Below are 24,047 nucleotides of genomic sequence, written 5' to 3'. Positions count from 1 at the left end.
AGCATTCCAGCTGATGGGCTGTTTCTAATCATATAATATGGTCTGAAACATACCATAATAAAATGTATTTTGATCTTGAATTTTGTGTTTGTTTTTTTCTGTGATTGAGCATTAAATAGTTATTGAAATCATTTCTACAACCCCTGAATAGTTACTATCAGATATGATGGCTAAATCAACATTAAGTGTGGCCAATGATCCCACACTCTTTTCAAGCTAAAAAAAAAAAAAAAAGATGTACATATTTAGTGGATGTGAGTCTGCAGCATTTGAGGTTTTCAGATAAAAATGACCAAGTGGGATCCCAAGTTTAGAATAAAAGAGTAAAAAACAAAAAAAGGAAATATTTCAGTACCACAATCCAAGAGAAACAACCTCTTAGAAATCTTCATCAAGACAGCGTAGCAATTTTGAATTCAGATATTTTCTGGCCTCCACACAAATTTTTGTCATCATCAAAACTTGACTTGCCAATTTACAGCCATTTGTTATATTATTATCCCGTGTGTTTTCCAATGGAAAAGGGTGCATTCCTGTGCATTGTGACAGTGTAGATGTGTCCAGAAAAGTTCTGGGAGAGAACTTGTTTTCACAAATGTTCTGCAAATAAGGAGAAATATACCCAGTGCAAATGATCAAAGTGCAAAAGATTTACAAAACTACAAACAATGAGAGGGAGATTTATATCATCTTGTGCGAAGGCAAGAGTCGTGTAAAAGGCATGCACCAGCTCAATTTCAAAAGATCACTGCTGAGACAGTACTCCCTGCTGCCCCTTATATCAGCACCAGAATTTAATGACTACTCATTAAAATTGCCGAGCGGGTTATTTGACATAATTATGTCTCATGCTTTTGTGTTGTGTTGTGCCTTTCCAAATCAGTTTAACACACACACACACACACACACACACACACACACACACACACACACACACACACACACACACACACATGCACACACACACACACACACACACACTTATGGGTGGAGTAGGTAGTTGTCACAGTGAAAACATACTGCATATTTAAATGTTGAATAATCAGTACACAGGGTGAGACTACACATCTACAACCATTGCCACTTAGCTCAGAGAGAGAAACCAAGGTATCTTTAACAAATCATTGATCCAAATTTGAAGCACTAAAATTGCAAATTAAGACAAATGTGATTCCCCTGGAAAGATGAGAATGTCTGCTGTAAGCAACATTTGAAAGCATGTGGAAAGGACTAGTGTTTCAAAAGTTACTGAACATTCAGAAGAAGAGCTAATTTTAGCAGCTGGCAACAGCCCAGGTCTAAATTAAAATTGTACATGTTCCTAGACAACTTAAAGGATACACTAAATAAAGATTTTTTTATTCTTACTGATATTCTTGTTTTGATTGTTTGAATATGTTTTTTAGCATTGTACAAATCTACCAACCAACTGATCTCCTTATTAACCAGGTACAGTATTTAAAATGTTTTTAAATAAATTATTTTCTAAATACTGTTGAGCCAAATATAAGACTTAGTTTAGGCTTTGAGTCTGGGCAAAGAACTGGATTAAGGATTTAAAAGTTGTAAAACTAAATTTTGAATTTTTTAAAGTAGTCTTTCGAGTTGTTGTAAATTTAAGACTTGCAGGGCAAATGCCAAGCCTGTCAGCCTGTCAGCCTGTCTTCCAAAGTTTCATGTCTCGAAATAAAAAAAGTCAAACTTCTCATTAAGGCTTGATCAAAACTTAAGAAAAACATTGTTCAATTGTCCAATTCCATTTTATTTAATGATGAAAACAAGAAGCAATAAAAAACAGGTATGGATTTGACAGCAGAGTTTAAGGCTTGATCAATAATAATAATAATAAAAAAAAAAAAAAATTAAAGACAATTCCATATTAATTAATGATAGAATCAAGAAGCAATAAAACTCTGATATGGATTTGACAGCAGAGTTTAGGTGCTGACAGTTTTGGTGTCAAAGTTGTAAGATGATGCGCTGGATATGCATAATGATTAATCATCACTGATTAGAAGAAATACTTTAAAGTAAGGGGATGTCATTTAGAAAATAATTTATTATCACTGTTAACAGGCATCATTTGAGATAATTGAAATGTACTTATCATTATTCTGCACAATGATAGTAAACATTTTAAATAGTAGCAGATTATTTATTTTTAGTAGACACATTCAACTGCACTTACTTTAATCAAAAAGAAAGATTTTTAAAAGTAGTTTATTTTAAAAAAAATAAGAAAAAACAGTATGTTTCTCAAACTTAAGCTACAGATGAGTAATGATCATGCAAACATCTATTACTATGATGCCTCACTGAAACCTGAAACAGTAGATGCACAGTATATGCTGTCAACACATTTTATGTATACCTCGTAAGTCTCTATGGCCATACCACATTTGGACCGCAACTACATTTAACTTCAGCGGTGTCAGCTGATCCCTTTCAATATAAGTAGGAAACACACTGAGGAAACAGCGTGCCACAGAAGAAGCTGTGGTCCAGGTTGTGGTAAGTCTACATTCTTCAGTGCAGCAGACCAATTCTTGTTGTTAAAGATAAAGGCTATTCAAACGGCACAAATGAACAAATAAATAATTTTAAACCTGCTCTAACAAATCTAATGAACTGTTTTGTACAGGATTGGTGAATACGTCATACATAAAGGGGGCCAGGTAAGAGCGATTTGCAATTGAATACATTTTTGTATAAGTATGCCAAATACTGTAATATATATGTAATACAACAGAACTTATTCACTTTAGTATTAGATTTTGAATCAGTGTTTACTATGAAAAAGTTTTCATATTTAATTAAAGCTGCAAGCAGCACTGAATGGGCCCTTGCCATGCACATAACTGTGCTGTGCAAGTCTGTTGTGGTGAACGTCAGTGTGCAGTTCAGTTCGATTAAAGCAGCTCTTAAATATAATTACCTTGGTAATCAAACTAGAAGTAGCCCTGGATTTGTTAAGTCAGTAAGCATCTCAAAGTGCTTGATGTGGTTAGAGAAGAGGAAAGAGGAAACAAAGTTGGCAAGAGAGGAGAATCAGAGGAGCAAAGTACTTGGATGTGTAGGGCAGCCTTGAAAGAAATAATGATAGTCACAAAAGCGAAAAGAAACATGTCTGAATGCAACTGAAGTGATATGGAATGCAGCCAGAACAAATCCTCTTTCATCCAACTTAATTGTCGACTAAGGCTTCTCGCCTTTCAAAAGCTGGTGGGACTTTCGTAAATGTGCAGAAAAGGCACAGACTTATTGTTAGGAAAAGATTCTAATTCCTCCACCCAAGTCTTAGCATGAAGCATGTAGCATTAAGGCTCTGAGGAAAGTGACAATCTATATCGAGCTTGACAGTGGTTTTATGGAAGCAGTTACTTCCTGTTGTTAGTAGGTGACAATGTGATTTCTAAAAACCAAATACTTTGTCAACTCTAAAGAATAATAAATGGCTCTCACACCATTCAATGCACAGGTCTTAAAAATCTTCTTTTAAGGTCCTTGCACCTGCTTGTGCTAAGGCTGTCATTAATTTTTACTTCCAAGACTTCAAGCTCAGTCTGAGATGTCTGGTCCTGTGTTACTGTCAAACAGAAAAAGTTGCCACCATGAGCACAGACGCGGAGATGGCCATTTATGGCAAAGCTGCCATTTATCTCCGTAAGCCAGAGAAGGAGAGAATTGAGGCCCAAAGTGCACCCTTTGATGCCAAGAGTGCCTGCTATGTGGCTGATGCCAAAGAGCTGTACTTGAAGGCAACAATCATCAAGAAGGATGGTGGCAAAGTCACTGTCAAAGTCCTGGTCAATGACGAGGTTGGTACCTTGAGATCAGTGTCAAATTCTTTATCAGTTCATCATTTCTCATGACACATTGTTCCTGTTTCAGGAGAGAACAGTCAAAGAAGATGATGTTTGTCCCATGAACCCTCCCAAGTTCGACAAAATTGAGGACATGGCCATGATGACCCACCTCAATGAAGCCTCTGTGCTTTATAACCTCAAAGAGCGTTATGCAGCATGGATGATCTACGTAAGAAAACAAGCCTTATGATAGTTAGGAATATTTTATGACAGGATTCACATGTAAAGTATGCTGTCTGATGGTAACTGGTGGATCTTTCCGACCTCTTTCAGACCTACTCTGGCTTGTTCTGTGCCACTGTAAACCCCTACAAGTGGCTCCCAGTGTATGATGCTGAAGTTGTCAGTGCCTATAGAGGCAAGAAGCGTATGGAGGCTCCACCCCACATCTTCTCTGTCTCTGACAACGCTTTTCAGTTCATGCTTACTGGTAAGACATAACCTCCGTGAGAAAAGATATCATTTTATTGATTGAGGCTCCTGCTGCAAGTAAATCTCATGAACTGTTTTTTGTTCATAAATCAACAGATAGAGAGAACCAGTCTGTCTTGATCACGTAAGTTTAGTATTTGTTGACTTTATATTTCTATGCCTTGACAAAGACAATGTACAAGTCCTTACAAGTCTTTCTCTATACCCAGTGGAGAATCTGGTGCTGGAAAGACTGTGAACACCAAGCGTGTCATTCAGTACTTTGCAACTATCTCTGTTGGTGGAGGAGAGAAGAAGAAGGATTCAAAGATGGGAGTATGTTCATGAATAATGTTCACACTTAATTGTTCCGTCATCTTTCAATTTAGGAAAATCACATGTCTCATATCACTTTTGACTCTTTTTTTTAGGGTTCCCTTGAGGATCAGATTATTGCAGCCAATCCTCTGCTGGAGGCCTATGGTAATGCCAAAACTGTGAGGAATGACAACTCATCTCGTTTTGTAAGTATAGAAATTTTGGTATCACAGGGCTTATGTGAAACAGTGCACATGTTTCTGTATTTCTAAATTGTTTTTTTTTTTTTAAAAAAAAAAAACAAAAAAAAAAACCAGGGTAAATTCATCAGAATTCATTTCGGCACAACTGGCAAACTGGCTAGTGCTGATATTGAGACATGTAAGTAACAGTTCTCTGAGACCTTCACAAAACAGGAATGAAATTGTGATCAGAACATAACTTGTTTGTTAAACATTTATAGATCTGCTGGAGAAGTCTAGAGTGACATACCAGCTTCCTGATGAAAGAGGCTACCACATCTTCTTCCAGATGTTTACCAACCACAAACCTGAGCTGATTGGTAAACACAAAGATAAAATTGACAGAATCTGTATTAATCCTCAGCTCCAAGTATAAATGGATATATTTAAAACAGAGTACTGAGCTTTTAACATTTGTTTCCCAGAAATGGCGCTCATCACATCCAACCCCTATGACTTCCCCATGTGCAGCATGGGTCAGATCACTGTGGCCAGCATTGATGACAAAGTTGAGCTGGAAGCCACTGATGTGAGGGACCGTCACATTATTTTAATGAATGATGACAATAATTAAAGAACCTCCTAATCAATTCTCAGAAGTGATAACATTTGGTTTGGATACTTCTTTCAAACACAGAATGCTATTGATATCCTGGGCTTCAATAATGAGGAGAAGATGTGCATCTACAAGCTGACTGGTGCTGTGCTTCACCATGGTAACATGAAGTTCAAGCAGAAGCAGCGTGAGGAGCAGGCTGAGCCTGATGGCACAGAAGGTGAGTTCTAATTTTGACTCATTAAATACAGCTTGGTTGTAATATTCTTTTTCAGCTAGTGTTTTTTTCTGTCATTACTATTTTGCAGTGTCACATGCTGCATGTATAAGTTTTAATCCTTCTACTCTTGTCAGATGCTGACAAGGTCGCCTACTTGCTGGGTCTCAACTCAGCTGATATGCTTAAGGCTCTGTGCTATCCCAGAGTGAAGGTCGGAAATGAGTTTGTCACCAAGGGACAGACTGTACCTCAGGTAAATATGAATAGATATATATTAAAGTTAGAAATTAGGTTCAATTACTTCTTCTGATATACTGCAGTGCTTCATTTGTTTGAACACAATAAAAAATGAGATACATTAAAAAGTACTTATGATCATTTTAAAAGATGAAACATGAAATACATAATTTTATGAGTACTGTTAGGTGTGTAGATTTTTATGTCAAAACCAAGGTACAGTATTTCTTATTTCACATCTATGGTCTCTCAAATAAAATACTGAACCGTCTCAAATAAAATAATACCTGTATTTTTTTCAGGTGAATAATTCAGTGACTGCCCTGGCCAAGTCTATCTATGAGAGGATGTTCTTGTGGATGGTCATCCGTATCAACCAGATGTTGGACACCAAACAGCCAAGGCAGTTCTTCATTGGTGTGCTGGATATTGCTGGCTTTGAAATCTTTGATGTAAGCTTTACATACTTATTCAATTATATATTTATTTATTTATTGTTCAATTTGCTTAAGACCGTTCTTGACACAAACTTTCTCTTTGTTTTCAATGTTTCATCTGGCTGGTAATTCTTCTTATAGTTCAACACCCTGGAGCAGCTGTGCATCAACTTCACTAATGAGAAACTGCAACAGTTCTTCAACCACACCATGTTCGTTCTGGAGCAAGAGGAGTACAAGAAGGAGGGTATTGTCTGGGAGTTCATTGACTTTGGTATGGACTTGGCTGCCTGCATTGAGCTGATTGAGAAGGTAATGATTATAATCAAGGGCTTTATGCAATTGTCTTGGTTTTACTGATTGTTTGGTTTCATAATATTCTTCCTTCATATATTTCCTAGCCCATGGGCATCTTCTCCATCCTTGAAGAGGAGTGCATGTTCCCCAAGGCCACAGACACATCCTTCAAGAACAAGCTGTATGACCAGCATCTTGGCAAAAACAAAGCATTTGAGAAGCCCAAGCCTGCCAAGGGCAAGGCTGAGGCCCACTTCTCTCTGGTCCACTATGCTGGAACCGTGGACTACAACATCGCTGGTTGGCTGGACAAGAACAAGGATCCACTGAATGAGTCTGTTCTTCAGCTGTACCAGAAGTCCTCAGTCAAGTTGGTGGCTACCTTGTATCCTCCCGTTGTTGAGGGTATGATTTTAACAACAGTAATCATAAACATATATGTCTAAGGTCATTGATCGGTTTATCATTGATAAACTGAAGGATATGTAAATGCTGTTTGAAAACTTCTCTAAGATTTTGTCTTATTTATCAACAGAGACTGGTGGTGGAAAGAAGGGAGGCAAGAAGAAGGGTGGCTCTATGCAGACTGTGTCTTCACAGTTCAGGGTAAGATTTTACAGGGCAAATTTGGGTCATGTCCCAATTAAGTCAGAGATTTTTAGTTGCTTGATCTCATGACAAATGTTAACATTCTTGATCAACAGGAGAACTTGGGCAAGCTGATGACTAACTTGAGGAGCACCCACCCTCACTTTGTGCGTTGCCTGATTCCCAACGAGTCAAAGACTCCAGGTACATGAAAAACCCAATCTAGTTGATAATTTGAGAATTTTTATGTTAAGCAAGTTCACAAGTTTTGTTTTCTTTTGAGGTTTTGTTCATTTTCTATTAGGAACAAATAGCTACAACGAATGTCTTTTGCAGGTCTGATGGAGAACTTCCTGGTCATCCACCAGCTCAGGTGTAACGGTGTGCTGGAGGGTATCAGAATCTGCAGAAAGGGCTTCCCCAGCAGAATTCTCTATGCTGACTTCAAGCAGAGGTATCGCATGATATGTTACTCGAAACTTATTTCAAGGGGCACAAAAAACAGAGCTCACACTCATAATGAACTCCCTCTATAAAGATACAAGGTGCTGAACGCTGGTGTCATCCCTGATGGACAGTTCATTGATAACAAGAAGGCTTCAGAGAAGTTGCTTGGATCAATTGATGTGAATCATGATGAGTACAGATTTGGACACACCAAGGTAGGCCAATATTTAGTCTTACATAGTTACTTAAAGCAATGAATTTGCTGAGTTTCTTACATACACTTTGAATTTTCTGTTTAGGTGTTCTTCAAAGCTGGTCTTCTGGGTACTCTTGAGGAGATGAGAGATGAAAAACTGGCAACTCTGGTCACAATGACTCAGGCTCTCTGCCGTGCTTACCTCATGAGGAAGGAGTTTGTGAAGATGATGGAGAGGAGGCAAGCTATCAAAAGATTGCACTAAATGAAATTAGGGGAAAAGCATGAATAGATTGTTCATAACAGATGTTTCTTGTCAACAGAGAGGCCATCTATACCATCCAGTACAATGTCCGCTCATTCATGAATGTCAAACACTGGCCATGGATGAAGGTGTACTACAAGATCAAGCCTCTGCTGAAGAGCGCCGAAACTGAGAAGGAACTGCAGCAGATGAAGGAAAACTATGAGAAGATGCAGTCAGACCTGGCTGCTGCCCTGGCCAAAAAGAAGGAGCTGGAAGAGAAGATGGTGTCCCTGCTGCAGGAAAAGAATGATCTGCAGCTGCAAGTTGCATCAGTGAGTAAACATTGAAGTTTTGTCTGTTTCTGTTAAAACAAGGATCTGCTCACATCTTGATTTCCATTGCAAACCAGGAATCAGAGAATCTGTCAGATGCTGAGGAGAGATGTGAGGGACTTATTAAGAGTAAGATCCAGATGGAGGCCAAACTCAAAGAGACAACTGAGAGACTGGAGGATGAAGAGGAAATCAATGCTGAGCTCACTGCCAAGAAGAGAAAGCTGGAGGATGAATGCTCTGAGCTCAAAAAGGATATTGATGACCTGGAGCTTACCTTGGCCAAAGTGGAGAAGGAGAAACATGCCACTGAGAACAAGGTTTGGGAAAATAGATATAAATTGCAAATCAAGTGAAATCTGGAGCCCAATACATCATGACAACATTTTGCTTGTTAATACAGGTGAAGAACCTGACTGAAGAGATGGCCTCTCAGGATGAGAGCATTGCTAAGCTGACCAAGGAAAAGAAAGCCCTTCAGGAGGCTCATCAGCAGACTCTGGATGATCTGCAGGCTGAGGAAGACAAAGTCAACACTCTGACCAAATCCAAGACCAAGCTTGAGCAGCAAGTGGATGACGTGAGTTTCAAAAGTCACTGAGTTAAGCAAACAGACGTGGATGATGAACCTGGTCAATAAAAACTTGTATTACTCTTTAGCTTGAGGGTTCTCTGGAGCAAGAGAAGAAGCTGCGCATGGACCTTGAGAGAGCCAAGAGAAAGCTTGAGGGTGATCTGAAACTGGCTCAGGAATCCATCATGGATCTTGAGAATGACAAGCAGCAGTCTGAGGAGAAACTGAAAAAGTAACATGGTTTTTCAATTTAATCACATTCAATAACACTCAAGATTATAACCAACACTACACACTGATTTTATTCTGTTAATCCCACAGGAAGGACTTTGAGATCAGCCAGCTCCTCAGCAAGATTGAGGATGAGCAGTCAATGGGTGCTCAGCTTCAGAAGAAGATCAAGGAGCTTCAGGTGAAAAAATGAGTTAAATGAACACCCATACTGTGTTTTTTGTAAAGTAGTTGTTCACTGAAAGACAAAATGCCTTCAATTAACAGGCCCGTGTTGAGGAACTGGAGGAGGAGATTGAGGCTGAGCGTGCTGCTCGTGCCAAGGTTGAGAAGCAGAGAGCTGACCTCTCCAGGGAACTTGAGGAGATCAGTGAGAGGCTGGAGGAGGCTGGTGGTGCCACTGCTGCTCAGATTGAGATGAACAAGAAGCGTGAAGCTGAGTTCCAGAAGCTTCGTCGTGATCTTGAGGAGTCCACTCTGCAGCATGAAGCCACTGCAGCTGCCCTTCGCAAGAAACAGGCCGACAGCGTTGCTGAGCTGGGAGAGCAGATCGACAACCTCCAGCGCGTCAAGCAGAAGCTTGAGAAGGAAAAGAGCGAATACAAGATGGAGATTGATGACCTCTCCAGCAACATGGAGGCTGTAGCTAAAGCAAAGGTACAAAACACAGTTTATGTGATTTTAATGAGTTTGTGTAGTGAACAGGGTCATACATATATGATCACTAATTTGATCTCTTTCTCTTTTTAGGGAAATCTTGAGAAAATGTGCCGTACTCTTGAGGACCAACTTAGCGAACTGAAGACCAAGAACGATGAAAATGTCCGTCAAATCAATGACCTGGGCGCACAGAAAGCACGTCTCCTGACAGAAAATGGTATCTACAAGTACCAATTAAAAAATCTGTTGTTTGATGCAGTAAAAGTGTGGCACACAATAATGTATCACCCCTTCTTTCTAACAAGGTGAGTTTGGGCGTCAAATTGAAGAGAAAGAAGCTCTCGTCTCCCAGCTGACCAGAGGCAAACAGGCCTACACTCAGCAAATTGAGGAGCTGAAGAGACACATTGAGGAGGAGGTTAAGGTAAGAAAACTTACCTCACTGATACCTTCTTGAATTTATTTTTTCAACACAGATATTCTTATCAAATATTGTTTCTTTCATTAGGCCAAGAATGCTCTTGCCCATGGACTGCAATCAGCCCGCCATGACTGTGACCTGCTGAGGGAGCAGTTTGAGGAGGAGCAGGAAGCAAAGGCTGAGCTGCAGCGTGGAATGTCCAAGGCCAACAGTGAGGTGTCTCAGTGGAGGTCCAAATATGAAACTGATGCTATCCAGCGCACTGAAGAGCTTGAGGAAGCCAAGTGAGTTCTTTTTCATAAAATGTTTTTTAATTTGTAAAAATATTGTGGGTGTTTTAAGTTCAAGGCTTTCACTGCGACCAACCACACTGTTTTCACACAGGAAAAAGCTTGCCCAGCGCCTTCAGGAGGCTGAGGAACAGATTGAGGCTGTCAATTCCAAGTGTGCCTCTCTGGAGAAAACCAAACAGAGGCTCCAGAGTGAGGTGGAGGACCTCATGATTGATGTTGAGAGAGCTAATGGCCTGGCTGCCAACCTTGACAAGAAGCAGAGGAACTTTGACAAGGTAATGTTCACTTCTGTCAACTCTTCAAACAAACAACTCTAGAAACCCTAATGAGATTCAACCTTATCCTGGTCAGTAACTAAGAAAATCAATTGAAATTTAGGTGTTGGCCGAGTGGAAGCAGAAGTATGAGGAGGGTCAGGCAGAGCTTGAGGGAGCCCAGAAGGAGGCTCGTTCTCTCAGCACTGAGCTGTTCAAGATGAAGAACTCCTATGAGGAAGCCCTGGATCAGCTGGAGACCATGAAGCGTGAAAACAAGAACCTGCAGCGTAAGTTCTCCTTACACTCTGCAAACACTTTTGGCTGAAAAGGGTCTATTTCTTTCTTCTATCTAATTCTCATTTTATATTTTGAGCCTTAACAATACAAAACTCTTCATTCTCTCTGCAGAGGAGATCTCAGATCTGACTGAACAGATTGGTGAGACTGGCAAGAGCATCCATGAGCTTGAGAAGGCAAAGAAGCAGGTGGAGACTGAGAAGTCTGAGATCCAGACAGCTCTTGAAGAGGCTGAGGTATGATTTTATGGGGAATTCTCCTGAATAGAATTCCAACATCTTAATTTTTTGACAAATATTTGACAAAAAGTACGACGTTAAAGATTTATACTTACACCTTCTGTTTTTAGGGAACCCTGGAACATGAAGAGTCTAAGATCCTGCGTGTCCAGCTTGAGCTCAACCAGATCAAGGGTGAGGTGGACAGGAAGCTTGCAGAGAAAGATGAGGAGATGGAGCAGATCAAGAGGAACAGCCAGAGAGTGGTTGACTCCATGCAGAGCACTCTGGATTCTGAGGTCAGGAGCAGGAATGATGCCCTGAGAATCAAGAAGAAGATGGAGGGAGACCTGAATGAGATGGAGATTCAACTGAGCCATGCCAATCGCCAGGCTGCTGAGTCCCAGAAGCAGCTGAGAAATGTGCAGGGACAGCTGAAGGTACTGTAGCACACACCATTAATGCAGAGTTCATAATTACAGCTCTTTTATTTTAGCAGTCATGGTATATTTTATTCTGACATTTTTCTCTAGGACGCACAACTGCACCTTGATGATGCTGTCAGAGCTCAGGAAGACCTCAAAGAACAAGCTGCTATGGTGGAACGCAGGAACGGTCTCATGGTAGCTGAGATTGAGGAACTCAGAGCTGCTCTGGAACAGACTGAGAGAAGCCGCAAAGTTGCTGAGCAGGAGCTGGTGGATGCAAGTGAGCGTGTTGGACTCCTGCACTCACAGGTGACTTTTCCTGTATCTTGGCTACTTTTTCTGCCATATCAATCTCTATTTCAGGGAAATAATAATTATTATACACAATCTCCCTTTAGAACACCAGCCTTCTGAACACCAAGAAGAAGCTTGAGGCTGACCTGGTCCAGATTCAGAGCGAAGTGGATGACACTGTTCAGGAAGCAAGGAATGCAGAGGATAAGGCCAAGAAGGCCATCACTGATGTAGGTGTAGTCGTCTTCTCTGTATTTGTCAGGATCAGGACCGATCCAGGCATTTTAAAGTAATCAGAGATGGGAAATTTGAATCAATCATCTAAAATATAGAATTTACATTAGATGTTGTAATCTAAGTATAACTTTTAGCTGAATGCAAGTAGACTGGTTATTTGAAATGAACAACTTCATGGTCTACATGTCAACAGTCTGGAATTACCTTGAACTAGAAAGCAAAAGCAGCAGTGTATTTCAATAGTTTCTCGAGGCACTGACAATACAGCTATGTTCTATACTACCACTTTGATACAATTGTTAAAACTCAACTTGCAACGGCATACTAGTTTACTAAAGCAACAAAGGAGAAGACTCCTTAGTAAGGCAATTAACTGTAAATAATAAAACTTCTGAAGAGGGCAGAAAATCCATATAGATTACAGGAACAGAGGAAGTGATAATTGCTTTGGAAAACCAGGCAATGTCCATGGTAAAGAATGCAGGCTCTTGCTGTCTTTTTGAGCACTTGATATTCAAGTCAAAGTGCACCATTACCCTATTATGAGTGGATTAAATTCATGTGGACTTTTACAAAGAAATAATCTTTAGGATATTTGAATATTATTCTTTAGATTTTTAAAACATAAAAGGTGCTTTATCAATTACGGGAATTCAAGTAATCAAACAGGGCTCAGTATCACGAATTATCTGTATTGATGATGTTGGGATGAAGTCAGTGACCAAGAAGTCCTTTTGAACAACCCCTTTTGTCAGTGTTTCATTTTTTTTCCCCTAGGCTGCTATGATGGCTGAGGAGCTGAAGAAGGAGCAGGATACTAGCTCTCACCTGGAGAGAATGAAGAAGAACCTTGAGGTTGCAGTTAAGGACCTGCAGCACCGCCTGGACGAGGCTGAGAACCTGGCCATGAAGGGTGGCAAGAAGCAGCTCCAGAAACTTGAATCTAGGGTAAGAAGGTCATGTTAAGGGTTTGAAAAGTAAGCCAAGAAATGAAAAATATTCACATTTATATACATTTATCATGTTGCTGTTACCTAAAGGTGCGTGAGCTGGAAGCTGAGGTTGAGGGTGAGCAGAGACGTGGAGCTGATGCTGTTAAGGGTGTCCGCAAATATGAGAGGAGAGTGAAGGAGCTCACCTATCAGGTATAGTCTCTTTATTATTTATCGATTTAAAACTGTCTCAATAAAATAAAGTTGTTCTTTTAAATGTATAACATACAAACCATATTTTATTGCAGACTGAGGAGGACAAGAAGAACGTCACCAGACTGCAGGATCTGGTTGACAAGCTGCAGCTCAAGGTGAAGGCCTACAAGAGGCAGGCTGAGGAAGCGGTAAGAGCAATTTTACCATACTTGACTTTTACAGATTTAATGTAGAAAAACAAATTTTAATCTTCACAAAAAATAATTCATAATACAGAAGGGTAAAAGTTTACACTTGTCGGATACTAGAACTCGTTTAATTGTCTCAAATGTTAGAGATCTGTTTTTCATGTTTTTTCTCATCAATAAACAAAAGGTGTTTTGGTACAACCGAGTCGCCTTCAAAAATTAGTCTTAACAATGTTCATGCCAACAATGTTTTTTCTCATTCATGTCTAACCAACCCTTTTCACTGTTCATTTAAATGTTATAAAAATATAAAATAAGATAAAACATTACCTTGCATTGTTTATGGTATTTCAGGAGGAGCAGGCCAATGTTCATCTGTCCAAGTGCAGGAAGATTCAGCATGAGCTGGAGGAGGCTGAGGAGCGTGCTGACATTGCTGAGTCCCAGGTCAACAAACTGAGAGCTAAGAGCCGTGACTCTGGCAAGGTAAGTCCAAATTTTACGGAAACAGTGTGCTTCAGCCAGTGTAAGATTACAAAGATTAATGTTTCTTATTTATGTCTTTAGGGAAAAGAAGCTGAGTGAACAACTGACTCATCATCTTCTGCCTATGTATTAAACAAAGTGAAATAAAATTCCTTTGAAAATTCCTGTCTGGTCTTTAATATCTGTTATCTTCAATATTAAAATGTGACAAACACACAGGTCTGTCTTGAAGTAGCCGCTCTGACATTTTGACGAAGTGTGTATGGTATTGGTTGAGCAAAGCTGAAAACGCACAGACCAGTTGCATTTCAGCTAAGCAATACTACATGGCACTTCTAAGCCAATGAAGTCTCTGTATTCCAGGCTTCACAAGTGGCACAGTTAGTAGAAAAGAAAAGTGGATCAGCTCATCTTCTCTCTGGAAGCAGAAAACCACTGTCTGATGCTCAGAGACCATACACAGCTCTAAAAAAGATGTTTTCATTTCATAAGCTTTTTTTTAAATACAGCCCTTCTTGAATTTAACAAGATTATAACGATTTATCTATCAACTTTAAATGCTTCTATTTTACTTAAATATTAGAATATATATATATATATATATATATATATATATATATATATATATATATATATATATATATAAATATATATATATATATATAAATATATATATATATATATATATATATATATATATATATAGTGCTTAACTAGCACTAACTAGGACCACCCACCTGTCATGAAAACCAAAAAAACAGCCACCATCCTGAAGAAGTTTGACTTGAACTTTTTCTTCCTCATAGTTTTCCTCTGAAATACAGGAGTGACAAATTTAAAACTTAATTCAGACCCACAACACATTTTTTCATAATAAAATAAATAACAGTGATTTAACAATCAAAAAATATTTATTTCAGATACAATGCAGTGTCTAAAACTGGACCTTTTTGAAATTTAATTGAAAAACCAGTTTCTCATAAGTGTCATGCTAGTTAAGAGGATGCTATTTTCACCATAAAGCTAAAAAAAAATGACCCTACAATAACCGTAACCACATAGACCAGACTAAATGATCTCTTTATCTAACAACAGTGAGGAAACGTTTCAAAAGACACCTATAGTTTGCTTATTTTTCAGTACCCAAAATGTTAGTGCAGAAAGTTAAAATAGAACAGATAGTCACTTATTCTTACTTTTTTCAACGGTATCGCAAAGACAGGACCAACAAAGGGATATTTTTCGGCAACTCTGATATTCCTACCTTAAAAAAAAAACACTGTACGCATTAAATTTTAATGTGAAGTGTGAGTGGGAATTATGAGTAATAGCATTAATAAGAGTTCGTTTCTGTAACCCTACATTAACTTATTTTTCCCTCCATAAAAATATTTTCTAAAGACTTCCATATTCGTGGTAACTTACCCCATTTATTGTGAGCTAGATGGATCAACTGTAAACGAAATTTAAGCTAACTTACCTTAGCTTCAGCCATTACTCCTAGCTTTATGTGAAACCATATTAAGATAGCTAAAACAAACAAATTCAACCGGATACCTGGTTTGGGTGAAGAAAAACGGTAAAACAGAAAAAAACACTCGATAAAACTCTTAAAAATGGCATTTTGAATCAATATCCTCATCACTTTTGACCGTTTGTTCTTACCTCAAAAACCGTTATCTCAGCCCTCGCGCGCTTTACATACTCACGCACGCGCCCCATACACTGATGGCACAGATCCTCAGAGATATTCACAGCCGTATTATTAGCCTACTGGGCGGCTGATCTAGGAAAAACTATTGTTAATAGCCCTGTTTCCAGAATAAACGTTTTTCTCCTGAAACTGTACTTAAGTATCCGAAAAATGTACAGGTAACTTGCTTCAACATGGTTTCAAAGTAAACGTGTTGCGATTTTTTTTCCGTCTTCTCACCAAATATTTTATTCCAAAGCAATCTAAAACTCAATATTTTAAATAAATTTACAGGACCCTGTATGAAACAGTAGAGTAAATTATTAACTACTTTTTTATGTACTTTTATTGTGCAATAATAATAATAATAATAATAATAATAATAATAATAATAATAATAATAATAATGTGGAGAGAAGTAAGGCCCCCATGTGGTGGATTAGCCAAGATTGTTATTTCAAAGGGGCTGAAGAGATGACTATTGTACAACCACATTCCAAGGCTTTCAAATTTTATCAATTACATGAACAATTGTTTTTGTAAAAGGTTTTACATTACTTATGGCAAGAGTAATCAATAAAATCAGCAATGACAATGATCACCACAAGGAGCTCTACCCTAATGACGCTTTATGTCACAGGCTGCTAGCTAAGAGCTAAAATAGAAACAAGTTTGACAGGTACCTCAAGACATGTCAAGACTTTCAATTCTGTCCAACCAGAAAATTGTAGAAAAGTTGTATAACAACATTTATTATACAGTTAGAAGTTTTATCTTGTCCTATGGAATTAAAATTATATTGCTGGAAATAAACTATTTGGATTCTCAATATGAAAGTTAATGTGTAAATATAAAATGTATACTTGCTGTTAACAAACAGAGGGAACAGTTTTACAAGCAGGTAAAAAAGCACAAACAGAAACACAACCAAAAAAGTGGTTTATCAAGTGATCACAGTTCTTCAGAGATATATCATGATTATTTCATATCTTTAGAGCTATGATATGTTACAATAACAATAATACTCAGGAGTAGATTGGCAGAAATATAAATAATGTACTGTGAGTCAACTAAGAAAAAGTATGCAAAGTTCAATGTTAAGAAGTTACTCCACTGTCACTGAGAAGTCAGAAGGAAAAGTAATTTATGAGTGGTCCATTGCTGAACAGGTGCTGATACTCAAGCTTAGTTGCTTCCAAAGTGGGGGTTGGGACTCCCCAGAGGGGAGACACCAACAAGAGCAAGATGCCTTTTAAAAATGTTGGTTTGAAATTTCACATTTTATCCATTATTTAAATATCCAAAAAAAAAATGTACTTTGAATTAAATCATCCAAATAAAGAAAGGTTTCACCAATTTCCTGCTTCTTCTTGTTGCCAAGTAACTGAGGTCCAAGGCCATGGGATGGGTTAAGGTCAGTGCCATTATGGCAGGAAATGGCTTTTCTGAAACTTAAGTAAAAACTCAAAGATTTTTATACTAACATCACGACATCTGCATTAAATATTGAGCAGAACTGACTTGCTCATGCCTAAACATGAACATAACTTCTATACTGTGTCAGTCTTTTTTTACTTACTGTGAAATAGTAATTTGGTTTGTTTATTTTTTTAGTTGTATTGTCCTATTTGTTTTTGGATTGGCAACTCAGTGCTTAGATGCTGCTGTGAGCTCTGTTTAACTATCCTCAGTGAAAGTGGGGCTTGTCAGTCTGTGCTATGGGATCACATGCCCTGATGAAAAATCTGGGATGACCTGCTTCATCTTTCACACCTACACAAGCACCCACAAAGTGAAGGTGAGGGTTTGTTAGGGGTTAATCACATCAGCAAGCCATGCCATTTTGCTATTGGCTGGCGGACAGAGTGCATCATTAAACTCCAGTGTTTGTCTTCAGAACTTTTGTCCTTTTCCACAGTCAGCTGTCCAACCAGGTGTTTGGTGGATTTCCTAGTCATGTGAGTCTCGTACACAGAAACTGAAATTTTGCATTGTTCTAGAGGGAACTCTGGCAGGGAGAACATGAAGACCTCGTTGAAGACAGTCACCAGGCAGTGGGCTATGGCAGAGGTTTTCTGGTACCTTAACTTGCACTGGTTGCACTGTACAGTGATTCTGGCATACAAGGCTGAAAATACAGAAGACAAAAGATGCTACATGTAACACTTGATTTGTACATAATAGGTGTGTTTGTATAGGTTTTTAAAATGTAGGTGTTTTTCATTTACCATTGTCCGAGCATATTTCTGGGGGGACTGCTCTGATTTTGAGTAGTCCAACCTCGAGTCTCTGAGAGGTGGGAAGAATCTTTAATGACAGAAGCACCTCTCCAACAAGATCCTGTTTGAATATTTAAAAAGTTAATAATTCAGGACAGTTACATTCAAAACAGGCTACATACAAACATTTGGAGCCACCATAAAGTCTACAGTTGGAACCAGAGGTTAAAATATTTTGACACAGTACTGCATATGTGACGTTAATAAATCAACAAAGAAGTGAGGACGTCGTTTTCTGTTTCATACATAGCAGCATTTCAACTGCATTAAAGCCTATTCTGCTAAAAGTGAAACTGATATTTTTTTTTCTTTAACTACTTTTTAATTTGTTGTATCAAGACATTATTCTTATTTCAAGAAAACTGACAAGTGCATTTTTCTTATCTACCCTAAGTAGATTTTTCTATGATACTCAATAAAATTAATACATTATTTTGTCTTTAACTATCTTCAAATAAGACATTTTCTGGAATTTTCAGGTTAATGTGGTGCATATTAATTCTAATAAGACAATTTCTACTAAAAATTAGGCATTAAAACGTTCTTAAATTGCATTTTTTGCTGTGAAAGTATGGTTGTGAGAGGAAGTTATCAACAGTCAGTGGTCTCTGTACAGTAAATAACAGACCAAGCATCAGTCTTTTTTGAGAGTATGTTTTAGTATGTTTTATCTGTGACTTTGTATGAAATGGTATCAAGCTTAGCTTCAACATTAGCCCTTGAATCACTGTCCAAAAAAAGGTATCTGGTTACTACACAATACACTGAGTAATAAACTATATTAACAATCTCTATATTTTGACAAATCATTACTACTGTAGTGAGTGTATTTTGGGAAAAAATGCCTTTTCAAGTTCATCTTAATTGAAGGATTAATTAGTTTTTTGTCACGTCTGAGTAGAGTAGTAGTCATACCTTTTGGGGTATCTGAAGATCTTCTTGTAGCTCAAGAGGGTAGGAGATGTTGAGCTGCCCTAGAGGAACCTTGACCTCCCCTAGCACTGTGTGTCTGGAGAATTTGTCAAAGTCCCTTACCTTGGTTGAAAACAGACACATACAGAAATATGCACTTTAAACACATTCAGTTTTCTCTCTTCTAGATATTTTTTGAATGAAATGGTATAAAAGAGGTTATAAAGATTTCAGAAAATCAATGTAACTTCCAGACCTCCATTCTGAGATTAATGTGATGAAGCTTCTTATCTTCTTGTAAGAAACAGCTAAACTGGTCTCCATATAAAGGATTACAGCTGCCTTTTACGATACGAGTCCGCCAATCCTGCAGCACTGTCCACATCACGGGTTCTATCCTGCGGTCCTAGGAGGGCCAGTGCAGTAAACAAGCAGAATTGGAAACAAGAAACAGTTTTGTATTTCCATAAATAAGGAGAGCCATAGATTTTTTTTGCCCATTGGTGAATAATAAGGACATTATTACCTCTTCACTTATGCAGCTCTTTAGCTCCACTCCATGTGAGCTGGCCCACATGAGACTTATCTTAACAAAGGGATGGAGTTTCTGACTGTGCTCCTGGAGTCCCTCCACCTGCAAGATGGTGACCACTAGACGAGACTGAAGCTGGTCATAATACACGGAGAAACGTAGTGTTCCATCAACCTAGCATAAAGAAATGCGTTGGGAAACCAGAAGGATTTAGTTTCAGATTGGTTCAAAGATCAAGATATTGTACTATTAGAAGAACATGGCAGCAAACAGTTTCTCTTTAAAAACAACAGTTACCCAAGTACACAATGACAAAAGAAACACCTGTTTTCATTACTTAGAGAGCACTACTCGTGAGACATATACACGTGCCAATTAAAACATTTGAAAGAGACTTCTAGTCTTTTTAAGGTATAATATGGGCATGTGATGAAAATAATTTAAAAATACACATAGGTTTGAGATTGTGAGACAATAAGATGCACAGCAATGTTTATGACCTTTTTGATGGTTGTTTGCTCTTCCATATCCTCCTCTATCTGGCTGGACCCTGAGGGGGAAGGCAAGACCTGGGCCAGACAGCGACTCAGCCTTTGGACCTCTGTGTCTAAATCTTTCACCTGAGGAACGTGCAGACAAATATGTCCTTTATACCAGTGGTGTTTCTGTTTGCAACTACAGTGACTCTTGCTTTTATTTGATTTGTGACAACTAAGTCAACTTTTATTTGTTTAAACAAGAATGTTCAATGATCTATCAGTGTGTAAACAGAGACACCTTGCAGTAAAATGTGAATGAATGAATAAATGTCAGGTAAAAGCATTTAAAGAACCTTTAATTTCAAAAGCAGCAGAGTGACCAAGTGTTGATGGTGGATTATATGGTAATATCATTGGTATCATTTTAAAAAGTGTTCCTTGTATTTTTATTTTGACCCCTGGAGTAATGTCATAAACCAATCTAATTACCATTTTTCCAGTGTTTATTTAAATTTATTCATGATTTTTTCTTTTTTTTTCTTTTTTTTTTAAGAAAGGAAATGGCTTGGGGTGGATCCTTTCATTGCATGTTCAAAATATGTTTCTAAACTTACTAACACAATTCACAGGGAATGGAAACAGTCAACTATCCAAACAAAAGAGGAAAAAGCTCTCAGACAAAGCTGACAGTACTACACGAGGAAACACCTCATCTGTCATCTACTGTGTACACAGACAAAAACTAACTCCTCAAACACAAATAATAGGGTTGTCACACATACCCAGGCTATGAGAGGAATCTATATCAAAGCTATCCTAGATTTTCTCTTTGTTACCTCCCTCCGTGAAACTGTAACTTTTTCTGCAAATACCTATGGTATCTCTTGAAATACAAGCTTTAGACTTTCAAATAATCTTTTCCAAGGTATTTTAAATGAAGAAATCCAGTGTTAAAGTTCTAGTTAACTAAACAAGCTTGCCTGTGATAGTTGTTTAATCTTTTTCTTAATATTCTGATGCACCTTTCTAAGAGTTCTACATGGTAAAACTCAGTTTTTAAATGAATGGTGAAAAAAATTGTTACATTATCAAACTGAGGACATAGACCCTCAAATGTAATGACCTGCTCAAAGAAATCTAGACTTGGCGACTTTTATGCATCATTCTTTGTTCTTCAGGTCATCTGATACAATTTTGAAGAGATACTGTGTATGACACGTGGTCTTTCTTAAAAGTCAGTCTTTAAATCTTTTTCCTCTTCTTACCCTGGTACATGGTGTTCCTGAAGAGATTCCTGATGTTCCAGGCTTTTCATCAGAGTACTCCAGATCATTGTTCACTGCAGAGAAAAAACCCCACACAGTTATATTTGGCAATTACGGTTTTGTCCGACTGCTGCGGTGTTTAGTATGATATACTAAATTCTACTCACAAGCATCTCGCTGAGTGTGTGTGCTGTGAGTGTGTGTGCAGCATCTGAAGATCTGCCATGCCAAGATCCCCAGTGCCAGCAGAAGAAGAGCGACTGAGATACCCAGGATACAGTATTTGAGTGTTTCTGAGTGCGGCATCATCAGGTCTTCAGCTGCAGGTGGGGGCCCAACAGGTGCTGGAAAGTCCATCAGCCTCAAAACGACGGCACACCTACATGTAGCCTTTACGCTTGTCTGCAAAACAGAGAGGACATCAATGTAAAAACTAAGCTGCATGTCACATTATGGACTCTCTGAAGATGACTGCAAAAAGGTCAGAGAAGCACATCAGCTCATGACTTGATAGAATGGTGAAAGTTGAAGACTGAAAACTCAAGAAAACATAATCATGAGGAGTTTTGTTTTTAAAATGAATACCTTTTTTGTTTTGGATTGTTGTGAACAAAAGAAGTTGCTGAAATGTGTCAACACTGGACAAACAGGGAAACTTGCCTTAATCTGATTTTTTTGTGGTTCACATATATAAAAGATTGAAGCTTAGGGAAGGAATTTTGTGGTTCATAATGGTAAAGAGGTTCGTTGCTTAATTACAAAAATGAAATCTTATCCTGCTTCCTCCAAAATTGCAATGTCACCTGCACCTATTGTGCAACAGCAGGTAAAGCACTGAAAATCACCAGAGATATACTCAGTCTTCATGTTGATGGTCTATTTGATTTTGCCGCCCACACTAAGTATTTCACAAAGTAATGTATTATTCTCAGCCTGCTTTCAAAGAAGCTTTAATCAAAGCATATTGTTTGCATTCTTCATACTTTTGTTTCTTTGTCCATTTACAAATGAATGCAAAATTTCGTCTGTTTTTGTCACTTCCAAGCAATAATATACAGAAATTAAAAGATTCAAGAAAGACAGAAAGTTTGTGGAAATGAATAAGAAAAATATCTAGGTATATAAATATTACAGTTCAGTGACAGTTTGAATGACACATTTAGTACTTTTAATAATTATTTTTACATAGTGCAGTAAAAAATTATCAAATAAAAAGCTGAATGATGGCTGAGTTCTTTAGCTGCATCAGTTTTATGGTCAAAGCCTTAATAAGAGCACTGACAGTAAAAGACCACAGTAAAAAGCGGAGGTATTGGACTGCCTCATTCTAGCTGAAGTATTCAAAAGACCTGATCCACTTCTACAAACTTCAATCCTCAGAGATCATCATGTCAGTCTCAAAAACCTCTAAAATATCTTTACAAAAATGCTTTTATCAAAGGCTCCAACGTGGAGCCAAGGCACACTTTAAGCTGTCATACCTGCACTAAAAGGTACAAGATCTGCAACAATGATCATGTCAACATGTCATTAAGTCAGCTTATATGCAACAAACTTTACTTGTCAGTTGATTTGTGTATTAAATACAGTAACAGTAGAACTGACGTGGTAACAAAGACATGATTATCAGAAGCAGTCTTAGGCAAATATCCCACACTTAACACCTCATGCAAAACAAGGTGACAACTGCAATGATAGAAAATGAAACTCAGCCCTTAATTATTAACATCTAAATAAAACAGCCAATGTTAAATACTTGAAAAAGTTAAGGGGACAGGTGATGAGTGAACAGAAAAGACACATTCTGACTTCACCTCTGTGTAGCCTCTGTGATTGTTTTCCACTTGAACTGACTTATTAGCACGTGAAGGACAAACTCAAATATTTACTCACTGTCGGCAATGGGAACTCACGAGCACCTTCTCTTCAGAAATTCACAAACCCTCCTGAGCAATAAATCCATGCAGAACTTCTGAAAAGTCACAGACACAAAAGAACCTGTGAGCAGGAAAAATTCAAAGCAGTATCTTATCATGTAACTGTTCCTCCTCTCTGCACTCCAGGCACGCTTCCTTTATCTCTCTCTCCACACACACTCACACATACACATCCACACACACACAAACACTAAGCACCTGACTTCATCCACTCCATTGTTAGCAAACTGGTCTGAGTAGATTGAGATGACACCTTAACCCAACCTTCTGAGTGTCTTGATTCTTGTTTCAGATCCTTCCAAAGCCAAATTTTCAAGTGACGTAAATGTTCACAGACTGAAACACTGAGTTTGTCCAGTCATCATACCCGTCTACTTGTGAGCACCTATATTCTCCACCATGCACATTTTTATTTCACTTTTAAGAACATTTAATGAACTTTATTGGATGTTTAATGAACATTACATGGGGAGGTGGGCATATCTGATGTGTTTCCTCTCTGAGCTCTCAGTGTGTCCAGTGACAGTTCTGCTTTATCAACTATACCCAAACTATCTGCAGCGACAGGTACAATAAACTGACCGGCTAACACACACCTCTCTCTCTAACAACTGAGGCAAAATGACTACAGCAAATGAACTTATTTTTTTAAGCCTTATATTCTTCATCTTATTTTGAAGACTTGTTACAAACTGTCTGTACGAATGGAGACTTGAAGGACAACAATAATAATAAAAAAAAAAAGTTACCCTGATAGAACTAAAGATGTTTCTGTTGAAAGAATGAGGAAGAGTATTTCTTCCTTGTGTGGCAAAGGTTTTTTT

At 38.2% G+C, this 24,047-nt stretch overlaps 2 protein-coding genes across 3 annotated transcripts; one reads left to right on the top strand and one right to left on the bottom strand.

Moving 5' to 3' along the window:
* Window positions 1-3,611: 3,611 nt before the first annotated feature.
* On the top strand, window positions 3,612-14,225 carry LOC141796764 (myosin heavy chain, fast skeletal muscle-like). The gene is made up of 39 exons (XM_074678027.1): window positions 3,612-3,818; window positions 3,892-4,035; window positions 4,140-4,296; window positions 4,395-4,422; window positions 4,508-4,613; window positions 4,709-4,801; window positions 4,913-4,976; window positions 5,059-5,157; window positions 5,263-5,366; window positions 5,475-5,613; window positions 5,748-5,866; window positions 6,153-6,302; window positions 6,429-6,599; window positions 6,689-6,989; window positions 7,120-7,190; window positions 7,289-7,376; window positions 7,509-7,626; window positions 7,711-7,834; window positions 7,919-8,055; window positions 8,139-8,394; window positions 8,472-8,714; window positions 8,798-8,974; window positions 9,055-9,200; window positions 9,290-9,380; window positions 9,467-9,856; window positions 9,950-10,076; window positions 10,165-10,283; window positions 10,368-10,564; window positions 10,665-10,848; window positions 10,952-11,117; window positions 11,239-11,363; window positions 11,477-11,785; window positions 11,879-12,082; window positions 12,172-12,297; window positions 13,082-13,252; window positions 13,345-13,449; window positions 13,545-13,640; window positions 13,995-14,126; window positions 14,208-14,225. The coding sequence occupies exons 1-39, from the start codon at window positions 3,612-3,614 to the stop codon at window positions 14,223-14,225; spliced, it is 5,802 nt and encodes a 1,933-aa protein (XP_074534128.1).
* A 2,008-nt stretch (window positions 14,226-16,233) lies between these two features.
* syt19 (synaptotagmin XIX) lies at window positions 16,234-23,993 on the bottom strand. Of its 2 annotated transcripts, none has more exons than XM_074678275.1 (9): window positions 23,180-23,993; window positions 21,454-21,688; window positions 21,287-21,360; window positions 20,043-20,162; window positions 19,537-19,716; window positions 19,267-19,416; window positions 19,014-19,133; window positions 18,048-18,159; window positions 16,234-17,947 (listed from the first exon to the last, which is right to left on the bottom strand). In XM_074678275.1, exons 2-9 carry the CDS (start codon window positions 21,641-21,643, stop codon window positions 17,640-17,642), a joined length of 1,254 nt encoding a protein of 417 aa, XP_074534376.1. In that variant the 5' UTR covers window positions 21,644-21,688; window positions 23,180-23,993; the 3' UTR covers window positions 16,234-17,639. The 2 variants fall into 2 exon arrangements, with proteins under 2 accessions (XP_074534376.1, XP_074534378.1); XM_074678277.1 differs by having other exon boundaries at window positions 21,454-21,683.
* Window positions 23,994-24,047: the final 54 nt, after the last annotated feature.

Source organism: Halichoeres trimaculatus, unplaced genomic scaffold (genome assembly GCF_033239565.1).
Source record: "Halichoeres trimaculatus isolate MK-OKI-2021-1 unplaced genomic scaffold, fHalTri1.1 fHalTri1_scaffold_10, whole genome shotgun sequence".
Taxonomy (NCBI): Eukaryota; Metazoa; Chordata; class Actinopteri; order Labriformes; family Labridae; genus Halichoeres; species Halichoeres trimaculatus.
The sequence above is the reverse complement of the archived record's forward strand: the minus strand, read 5'-3'. Positions and strand labels throughout refer to the sequence as shown.